An 11,369-nucleotide genomic window follows, 5' to 3' on the forward strand; every position below is an offset into this window, starting at 1 on the left:
GCTAAAAGACTGTGAATGTCCTCAGTGCACATGGGGAACTGACCAGCTTATAGGAAACAGGAAGGGTGGGAGAGAGAAGCCAGCAGAGCCAGATACAGGTGCCTTGCGGCCTGGGAGTGTGAAGGGGTGTGCAGAATGCCTCAGAAGCACTCTGAGGAGCTCAGAAAATGGGCTAAGACGTCAACCGTGCTCTGGGCTATGGTCCACCGGGCTCGGAAAACAAGCAAACACCTGCCCTCCAACATCATGGGACTGGCAAGACACCACTCCCAGCTGGCGTCCCTAGTCACTGTCCTTTGTCGTCACCCTTACTTTCACGGTCACAGCTCTAATGTCACCTCCACAGGCATGCCTTATGAGTGTATGTCTCTAGCTTTGGTCTCTCTCCTGCACTGCAGTCTGAATCTCTAAAGACCTTAGGATATCTTTTTCCTGGGCTACTGGCCACTAATTTATATTCAATATATTCAAAACTCAACTGAGTGAGTGTCTATCCCTCCAAAACTCTCCCCTTCTCCCCTTTAGCTTTTCCTATTCCTCCCACTAACCCAGACTGAAAACCCAGCATCTTCCTTCCTTCCTGGCTCCCGCCCCATTCAAGCTGTGTGGGGTCTCCCTTTACAACGCATCTAAGGCCTTCACTGCATCCCACTACCACGTCCCTGCTTCACAGCTGAACATGCGTTATGGCAAGTCTAAGACTCTCCTATCTGATTTCCTGGCTTTCTTCTTTTTATTCTTTAATTCAACACAAATCTTCCTAAAACCTTACCTTCCATGTGTCAGTCTATGCTCAAAAAACTCCTGTATTGCCAATTCTTTCCATAATAATAAAAACCAAACTCTTTAGGCAAACACAGCACTTCTTCCTGAGCTGTTCCCTCCCACGACTTCACTAAAGGAACCAGGCACCCCAGGATTATTCCAATCCACAGATCCTCAGGGACTAAATAGATTTTTTTGACTGAATTCATATCTATGATAATGTTCACCTGATGTGCTTTTACCACCAACACATATTCCTTTCATCTGCAGGTTTTAATTCAGTAAGATTTAAATAACCTGGCATTTGTAAAACAAACAAAAATGTTTTAGCATCATTTCTCTAATGGGCTGTGAAAGTATAAATTACCTTCACTGGTGATAATTCTTAATTTATAATTTACAAGGTGAGGGGCCCCTTAGTAGAAATCTGACATTCGGTTGTTAATAAGGTCAAGTTATCGCCAGGTTTTAATCCTCAGAGAAGGGAGAGCTTACCAATCACACTTTTCTACAGTCTACAATATGTACTTCTCTTGTAGCAATGATCTTGCTAGAAATGCACTGCCCATTTTTACCCAAACACAAAAAGATTCCAGCTACAGGTTTGAAATAAAAACTTATATACCAGAACAGAAGACTCCTTGATCTACTGGATAAAGAAAACTTTCCCACCTCCAGGGTCCTGTAACTCTACACCTACCACCTTCTATCATGAAATACCACTTGTCTCCAATCTTTGCAACATTTTTTGGATTAGGGTCTGTGGCCAGAGGATGTGACAGAGATAGGAAATGGTGAGTCAGAATTGGAATTGGGACTGTCTGACTGCAAGTTTAAGTACTCACTTCTGGCATGCATCTCAATAAAAGAACCCAAAGAGTGATAACTGGAAAGCAGAATAAAAAACATCAGGGCACTCTACAGATCAGAATTGTGCCCTGCATGAGAGGGGTAAGTACTGGCACTAAGTTTAACTTTGGGGTAGTGCCCTCCAGTGAACCCCTGAGGACTAATGACCTGCTATGCAAGGCCTCCATCACAACTGTCACACTGCCTTGTCCCTCTGAGAGCTGCACAACCCTTTAGTTGTTGCTACTGCTGGTTTGCCCGAAGAGTCCCTGTTGAAAGGTCACCTGAGTATTCCTTAAGGCAGGTAGATACATCTACAAGGAGAGGTTGCAAACTTCTAATGTCAAAAAAAAAAAAGAAAAAAGATTTCAGCTTCCACTGCCAGAAGCTTACGTATCTAACTAAAAACCTAAATCACAACTTAAACTTGCTTCTGCTCCTTTTTCTATCTTTTAGTGCAAAGGCATATCTATATGAAACTTCATTTTTAATTACTCCTAGTTTTTCTGCATCCAACAAAATAGATCCTTTTTAAAATTTTATCAGTAGTTTCATTTCCAGAGTTCTGATTTATTACATAGCATGATTTTTTAGTATATGACAGGCACTGAGTACTTACTAAAAGTGAAGCATTGTTCTAAATACATGTATTAATTCGTTTTCCACAAAGCAGCTCTAGCAAGTTGGTGCTTTTGCTATCTACATTTTGCAGATGGAGAAACTGAGTCCCAGTGTCCAAGATCATGTAGTTTATAAGTGGTGAAGCTGAGATTCAAACCCTGGCACCCAGACCCCATAATCTGTATTTTTTCATCAAACTGTGGAGCCTAACTATAATCTTTAAAGCTCTATCATAGAATGTCATCCATCTTTAATTCCAGAACCAAGAACTAGATGAAGCCATATGTTGACAGTGGCCAAAAATCCATCCCACAGAGTCTCAGTTATAATCCTCCTATTATTACATACTCAGAAACTATCTAACTGCACTCCTCAAGGAGGAAAAGTGAAGTTAGCTGATTGGTCTTGGGCAGAAGTGGGTGGGGTAGGGAAAGGAAAGTTATCAAAGTGAGGAATATGCCCATCCAGGGAACTAAAGCAAATCCTCAAAGAAAGTCAGGGGCATCCACAACATATCCTGGCCTCCAGACCAGACATCCAGGGAAGATGGCAGTTGGTAGGTGACCTAAGCATACCTTGGAGACAGACACAAATGACTGCTGTGAAAATGTTACTTGCTTCCTGGGCATCTGCTCAGATAGCCTGGATCCCACTTAGAGGAGCCAGAACAAGGCAGACATGCACAGTGATAGAATTACTTAAATGTCAAAATTAGTGCCTATCATGTAAATATGGATGCAGAAACACTATGAGTATGTGAGCAGGTGAGGGAGACAAAGAATGCAAGACAAGCAATGTAATTCACTATAAAATTCCAAAGAATCAATGACAAAATACCTTAAGCAAATAAACTTTACAATAAATCTGATGCACATGCAAATAAAATGCAAAAAGGTAAAAAATAAAAACTTCGACTAGTTGTAACTCTTACTACAAGTTGTTTTGGGAGAGTTGCTACATAGCTCTTCAGTAAAGTTCAACAGTTATGGATCTTCTGGTTTCTCAAATTAAGGACACTAAAATTATGGAGGACTTTCCCCTCACCCTACTCATAGTTCATTGTTTGTCCTAATAGAAGAGAATTGGAGCATCCACAAAGAACATTAAGAACAGAACTGAAGAAGTCGCTAAGTGAGAGAAGGTAGCTTTTGAGCTATGCCTACAAGCTCCCCAGTTTGAGGGGATGGTAGGCAAGAAGTGACAGTGGACAGAGCCAGGTTGATGACAATGGCATCAAAGACAGATGTAAGAAATCCTCAAGGCCCTGCCAACTACCATGGTCAATTTTGAAGGAAAATCAGAGTGGCATCAAGAGTGCCCAAAAATCCTTCTCCCTTAATCAAGTCTCTCACCTCCAGGGCTGGCACTAGGAGAGCCTCTTGGGAGAAGGCGCCCCATGCTGCTCCTCAGAGCCACCTTGTCTCAGTCCCTTGCTCATTCCTTCCACCATAGCCACCAGGCCCTGGACACTTGTACTAAGCAGATTAATAAAAGTTTACCTCTAGGGGGCGTTTGGGGTTCTCCATTTTTATTTCCATAGTACAGCTGAGGCAAAGCTAACACATTTAGAAAGACTTTACTTAAGGTTGGATTATTAAAAAAAAAAAAAAAACAGGAAGTAATCCCAAAAGATAACATGAGTCAGAAAAAGATACAGTTTAGCCTTTTCTGTCCCACCGAACACAGTAGGGATCGGGCTTCCTGCCTGTCCCGTTTCCTCCCAGATGGGAGACAGGATCTATAAGGGCTCTCCCTAGGCAGGCCAGGCACTCTCCCCAACAGCCCCAGTTTGGATTCTTAAAGCCAGCTTTCTCCCCAGTGAATTAACACAGGTAATGGCCTTGCTCTTTACTCTTACAATTTTTAACAATCCAAAATACAATCACCCCACCCTACAGAAATATATGTGTGTGTGTATGTGTGTATACATTTGCATTATATGTACAAACACATCTATTGAAAGTATACCTTAACAAAAAGAGAAGTTTCAAAAGGGAAAGGGAGAGGGATTAATTAGATGGACTGGTATTATGCCCTTATAGGGAATCTAGGAAAGAATTTCTCCCTATTATTTTTCATTTTGTTTTTGCTTGATTTTGAGAAAAGTGACCTGAATGGACATGAAGTCTAAAAAGAAGAAGGAAAGGAAGGGAGAGCCTGAACAGTAGAAGGGAAATAAATTCAAATTGGGAAATGTTAGATTTGAGGCAACAAAAATGCACCCAGCTAGAGATACCAACCAGACAGAGAAAAGGTTAACCTGAAGCTTTATATAAGGGAGGATGTCCCTGGAGATGAAGGAAAGAGGAAGGGAGGAAGGGAGAGAAGGAGGGAGGGAGCGAGGGAGGGAGGGAGGGCAGGAAGGAGAGAGGGGAAATTTATTCTGGGAATGTAAGAAGAGAATATGGAAAGGAGAGACATGAGAAGAAGACAGAGCCTTGGGAAATGCCTCCAGCACACTAAGCATGGGGTAGCACGGGAGGAAAGGGAGGAACTGGCAAGAGAAAGAGAGGAAGAAAAGGCAATGGGACAAAAGACGGCATAGAAGATGCACTTAGGAAAGAGGGAGCTGAGTGGGCAACACTCCAAACTGCTGCAGGGACAATGAGGGAGGTTCCAACCATGAAGAGCCCACGGCTTTGAAACAGAACACAGATAGATGCCTTTTGAGAAGCAGAATTTAGTGCAGTGGTACAATGGTGGAGGAAGGTCAGAATGGGGATAAGGCGTGATCAGTAAGTGGAGGCCAGACACATGTCACTCATTCACGAGAAGAGACAGAGAACGCAAGACTGTAAGCTCTGTTAGCACAGGGACCTTGCTCTTTTCATCACTGCTGCATCCCTAGCAACAAGAACAGCATGTAATAGGTACTCAATAAATATTCGTTCACTGGTTGTTGTTTATTCAGTGAGTAAGTGAATGAATTAATGAATGAATTTCCCTGGTATTTGAGGGTGGATGAACGAATAATCTTGTTCTTGCAAGTATGGAATTCAGGCATGAATACTGGAGTTGATACTGTTTTAAGTTCTGGCTATAAGCAAAGGCTACAAGCACGGCTCACATAATGGAGGGTGGAGGTCTTGTTTAGGAGTTAAGGTTAGCAGAAAGGGAAGTCTTTCAGGCCAGGCACTAGAACTGGAGGAGCCCCTGAGTATCTGCACAGTGGGAATCCGTCTCTGTCTAGAACAGGAAAGTGGCAAGAGAGTGAAAGGTGCTCCAGTGAGGCCAGTTGTTAAGAAGGGACTGTACACATAGGGTAGGTAGGGAGCAAGGAAGTAAGAACTCTTGGCAAGTGCCTGCGAAGTTCTGAAAGTCACCTTTCCATCACTATAACAAATAGTTGAGATAAGCAAATGCATAAAGGGAAAGGGGTTAATAGACCAGACATAGTGACACTGGCCTGTAATCCTTGGTACTTGGGATGCAGAGGCAAGAGGATCACAAGTTCTAGACCAGCCTGAGCAAAAGTAATGGGGAGAGCCTGTGTCAAAAAACAAACAAAAGGGCTAGGAACATAGCTCAAGAGCACTTGCCTGGCATGTGTGAGGCCCTGGGTTCAATCCCCCGCACTGGGGGGAAGGGGGTTTGATTCAGAGGTTTCAGCCCATGACCAGTTGGTCCTGATGCTTTGAGTCTGTGGTGGTCCATCATGGCAGAAGCACATGGGAGAAGAAAGTTGCTGACCTCAGGGCTGGGAAGCAGTAAAGAAGAAGTGACCTGGATCCCACAATCCCCTTTAAGAACACATCCTTCATGACCCAAAGAACTTCCACTAGGCCCCACCACCTCCCAATAGTGCCGAGCTGAAGACCAACTCTTTAACACATAGAACTTTGGAGGATACACAAAAACCCAAAGCAAAAGTTACAGAAACCCTTTGGGGCTACAGGTTACCCATCTCAGGCTGTTGATTCTTGTTCCTTCATATTTAAAATGCCTAGAAAGTTCTAGTCTGGACATGAAAATATGACAGAGTTTGGCCAACATTTGGGGAGGGGAAGGAGGTCAGCATTGTGGTGCCACCAGAAGCAGAAGAAGTGAAACCACCACAAGGACTGTGGATGCATAGTAACCACCAATCATCCACCACCATCCTAAAGATTCCAGGGTTTTGTTTTTTTTAATTAGAGATATGGTATTCCTTATAAGAAATCTAAGAAACAATTTTTCCTGTTGCTTCTCATTTTGTTTTTGTTTGATTTTGAAAAAAAGAGGCTGAGGAGACAGTAGGTCTAAAGGGGAAACTGGTAGACAGCAAGAGGAAAGAAGTAGAGGTATAAAGAATTCATACAATACAATTAACAGAGCCTTAGAAGAGGAGGCCGTGAAATCCCAAGGCTAGGTGAGGAGCTTTGTTTTTGCTAAGTAGTAGATAGAAAGACAGACAGAATAAGGATATAGAAAGAAAGCTCTCCTATGAAGCTCCCCTGGAAGTCAGGGGACAGAGACAGCTAGGGGACTAATGGGACATGGAAGGCTCACACAGGTGCTGTGGGGATGCCTCCAAAGCCCAGAGAGTAAGGGGATTTCTGCAAATCCTGAGGAGCTAAATCCTTGGAATTTCCAGAAATTCTAACCAGCACAACTTAATACTGTCTGCAGTAATACTTGGCAACCTGGAAAGGCTCTGTGCAATTGTTGGAGGTACAGCCCTACCCTTGAGCCAAGTTCAGCCCCCCCACCATATAACAGATCCAGCACACACCAAGTAATGAGAACTGGATAAAGTCACACTTCATGGCAGAATCATCTCACTATCTTAAAAACAACCCTGAAGATAGGTTCTAATCAAGAGTCACAATTAGGCCAGATGCTAGTTGCTCACGCCTGTAATCCTAGCTACTTGGGAAACAGATCAGGAGCATCACAGTTTGAGGCCAGCCCAGCAACAAAAGCAAGACCCTATCTCAAAAATACCCAACAAACACACAGAGTCAAAAAGAAAAGACTGTCAGAGTGGCTTAAGTGGTAGAGTGCCTGCCTAGAAAGTGTAAGGCCCTAAGTTCAAATTCCTACACTATTTTCATACCAAGATCCTTAGAGGCTTCCAGATAGCAGAAATCTTAGAAATCACCTGGTCTAACCGCTCACCCATTATGACCTCATCATCAGGAATCCATGGCAGAAATTGTCCTTGGACACTGAGCTCCGGCTGATGCAATATTCATGCGACTAACAAGTCACTCTCAGATCTGCCTCCATCTGAAATAGAGGGTGATGGCCAGCCTACACCACATCAGTGTTAATCACTGATATTTGTGGATCTGTCTGCCTCAGCAGCAAGCATTAATTTTCAGGTGACCTTTTAATAACCCAGCAACTCAAGAGTCACCAATCAGCTAGAAAAAGGGATGGAGATTACTGTTACCTTCCTACCCAAAGTACTAAAAAGCTAGAAACAGTCATGAACCCTATGTTTACAATAGAGTAGGTAACTTATTTAAAGATTTTTTTTATTTCTTTTTTTTTAGCGGTACTGGGGTTTGAACTCAGTGTCTCATACTTGCTAGGCAGGCACTCTACCACTTGAGTCACTCTGTCAGCCCTCCAAGGGTTATTTGAAACATAATTTATAAGGCTAAAGCCTCACCTTCCAACTAGAACCAGAAAGTGCAGAAGTCTGAAAACAACCCAGGCTGGGAGCTAAATACAGCTATAGAATTTACTCACCAGTTAGTCCCTCAGGCACTGCTTATTTACTCCAGGATAACCTGAGTAATTCGGTTATCTCACTTCAGATAAGAAATAGAAAACTGGGAGCAAAAAATAGAGGTGGCTAGCAGGGGGACAGAACAGTTCTGATAGTGACCCCCCCCCATCAAAAACCAAGGTATAGAGCCCCATATAAAGGATGGATAAGCTCTCCTGCTCCTCACTCCTAAAGGCATCACTGGAAGGTCTCAGACCACAAAGAAGGTGGGAAAAGGTTCAGTGTTTAAACACATACACTTGGTCATTTGAAAAACTCATTTGTGAAAACTACCTTATGTGACGTTGCCTACTGCATGCTATCCCGAATGGACTTGGGTGCACAGATCCAGCATAAAGAAAGTGAACTTCACGAGAAAAATCAAGCTCCAGTTGTCATAGGAAGTAGAAAGGACCTTAGCGATTATGCAGCCAACGCCCTGGCATCAATATTACGTGATCAGTACATTCCTTGCACTGTAGATCGTGTCCTCTATTTTGGGAGCTGAGCTATAACCACCCATAGCACAATTTCCTGGACAGACTCTCACTTTCCCCATCCCTGCCCAGCCTTGCGGGTGGTTCACAGGCCCCATGTGCTCACCTGCAGAAAGCAGTGTCCAACTGGGGCATGCTCTGCCAGGGTGACATTGTACACCTGCCTCCGGAAGATGGGTTCGTTGTCATTCACGTCATCCACAGTAATGCTTACGAGGCAGGTGGCAGAGAGCGGGGGTTCTCCGAGGTCCTGGGCCACCACTCTCAGCTCCACCGCCTCCTGGACCTCTCGGTCTAGAGTTCGAATGGTGCTGATCACACCGCTTTCGGGATTGATGGTGAAAGAGGGTCCGCACTCTGCTGTGGGTGGCAGAGCCTCCGGGTTGCAGCTAGCCCAGAGCTGGACCAGCGTGTAGCGCAGCCGGGCGTGATCAGTGCCCGCCTCATCAGCATCGACGGCACGGACCCATACGACTGTGGTCCCAGGGGCCGCGGCCTCGGACACCGAGGCCCGGTAAAGCTCCTGGCTGAAGACCGGCGGCTGGTCATTGAGGTCAGCGACCCGGAGCAGCAGTGTCTCTTCGGTGCTCAAGGGTGGGAATCCCGCGTCTATGGCCACCAGTCGCAACTCATATAGATCACGGCTTTCCCTGTCCAGAGGCCCCTCGACGCACAGGAAAAACACTCCTGGAGGGCCCCCGGGCCGCAGCGCGAAGGCTCCCTCCCCGCCCTCCAGGGACAACGAGATGCTTCCGCCTCCAAGGCCCACACCAAACTCCCCGGCGGCCTCCTCTTCCTGCTCTGGTTCACCGTCTGCATCTGACACCGAGACGCGAGCTACGTAGTCACCTGGCCGGGCTCCCTCGGAGACACCGGCCGAGTTTCCCTCGGTGAGAAACAGGAGGTGAATGACGGGCCGGTTGTCATTCACGTCCAGCACAGCGATGGACACGCGCACCGTGGCGACCTCGGGCTCCGTGCCTCCGTCGCGGGCCTCGACGACCAGCTGGTGCCAGGCCTGCTGCTCCCGATCTAGAGGTCTGTTCACTCTCACCACGCCGCTGAGCTCCTCCACCGCAAAGTGATCTGCGTCACCCAGTGGCCCGCCGCCTGCACCCGCCCCAGGCCCTTGGCGCGCGCGGATGCGGTAGCGCACGAGGCCATTGGGCCCCAGGTCGCGGTCGGTGGCCAGCACGCGACACACCTCGGCGCCCAGCGGGGCGTCCTCACGTACTGCAGCGCGGTACTCGCTCTGCTCAAACACTGGCATGTTGTCATTCTCATCCAGCACGCGCAGCTGCACGCGCAGGCTGCCAGTGCGCCGCGGACTGCCGCCGTCCCACGCTTCAATCTGCAGCTCATGAGCCTCCGCCGCCTCTCGGTCCAACCGTCGCAGCAGTACCAAGTCTAAGGGCTCCAGAGGCGACGATGGTGGTGGCCCTGGAGTCCTGTAGCGCAACTGGAAGAACGGTCCCTCGGGGTCCTCGGGCAGGTCAGACGGCTGCACCAAGGTGTAGCCTTGCGTGCTGAACAACCCGGCGTCTGGGTCGTGGGCACCTGGAAGGCGGAAGGCAGTACCTGGAGGACTGAGCTCCGAGACGTCGAGTTGCAGGGAGTCGCGGGGGAAGCGGGGCGAATGGTCGTTCACGTCGTTGACGCGGATCTCCACCTGCACCACGGCGCCCAACAGCGTGGCAGCCACGAAGCTGTAGTGATCGCGCCGCTCGCGATCCAGGCACCGCGCGGTGCGGATAATGCCGGTGTCCGGGTGCACGTGGAAGTCGTCCAGCAGCGGGGAGTCATCTGTGTCCTCGGACAGAAAGAAGCCATCCCCGTCCTGCTGCTGCGCGGCTGGGAGCCCAGCGCGAATGTCACCGACCAGCGTGTCGGGGGGAAGCCCCTCGTCTACGGAAAGGCTGAGGTTGAATACCTGGGCAAAGGAGCCCGACGACGCCCACAGCCACGCGTGCACGAAGAGCCCGAGCAGAGAGCGCTGCGCTCTGGTGCCTCTGCCGCCACCCGGCCACCCACGAGGTGACCCTGTCCTCCCGGGGAGCAGACGCCGCTTCCGGACCGGAGCCCCAGGCTCCTGGAGCTCTTCGCCCATCCTCCGCCCAGAAGGGCGCATTTCTCCGCCAGCTCCTTGGGAAGGCTCCCAGAGAACTGCCAGCCTGTGGCGGGATGGCAAAAAAAAAAAAATCCAGGAGCCACTGCAGCGTGTGAGCCAAAGAAGAAAAGACTTTGTTTGGCAAACAAACCCACAGAGCCAGGAGTTTCCGAGGTTACATCTGCAATTGGTGCAAACGTCCTCTGTCTGCAGCTCGCGCAGACAGACACCCGGGAAGCTCCAGCCGCCTTGGCCGCTGCAGCCACCTCTCCGGCCCCTGGATTTCTTTAAACGAGTCTCATCTCTTTTTTCTCTGTGCTTTTATTCCTTTTACATCTGTTCCTTGTTCTGCTCGGCTGCTGGTTTCCCCCTGGTAAAGTCAGGTGCATTGTTTCCTTTGCCAAAAAGGAGGAAATTATTTCGAGCGCGCACACACGGAGAGGATGGGGATCTGGCTGGGGAAGGGGGTGGAGTGAGGGCGGGGAGGCCGGGAGTGAGGGCGCGGGGCGGGAGGGAGGGAGGAGAGATGGGAGGGCGGCTCCGGCTGCGGCCGTGTAGTCTGCTCCGGGGGCGGTCGCTCCCCGCGGCGCCGCTGGGGACCACGCAGCGCCCGTTCTGACCCGGCCTCCGCCGCCTCCGTCCCCTCCCCGCGCGTGACGCGGCGCCCACGGGGGCAAACTCCAATCTCCGAGCCGTGGCTCTGCAGCAGGGAGCAGGGCACAAGAGAAGCAAAGGCACAAGGATCGGGAGGTGTGGACCGACCGTGGGGTGGGTGGGAGGCGCGCAAGCCGGTGCCTGCCCCGGCTCTGAGTGCCAAGTGCAATGCGTGGGGGAG

General features: G+C 48.6%; 1 protein-coding gene across 1 annotated transcript in view; it reads right to left on the reverse strand.

Moving 5' to 3' along the window:
- Nucleotides 1–10,975, reverse strand: part of Dchs2 (dachsous cadherin-related 2) — a 246,551-nt gene extending 235,576 nt beyond the window's left edge. The window contains exon 1 of the mRNA XM_074041332.1: nt 8,534–10,975. Within this exon, the coding sequence (XP_073897433.1) occupies nt 8,534–10,555 (2,022 nt within the window). The 5' untranslated portion in view covers nt 10,556–10,975. The remainder of the gene's footprint in view (nt 1–8,533) is intronic.
- Between the last annotated feature and the right edge of the window lie 394 nt (nt 10,976–11,369).

Source organism: Castor canadensis, chromosome 9 (genome assembly GCF_047511655.1).
Source record: "Castor canadensis chromosome 9, mCasCan1.hap1v2, whole genome shotgun sequence".
NCBI lineage: Eukaryota > Metazoa > Chordata > Mammalia > Rodentia > Castoridae > Castor > Castor canadensis.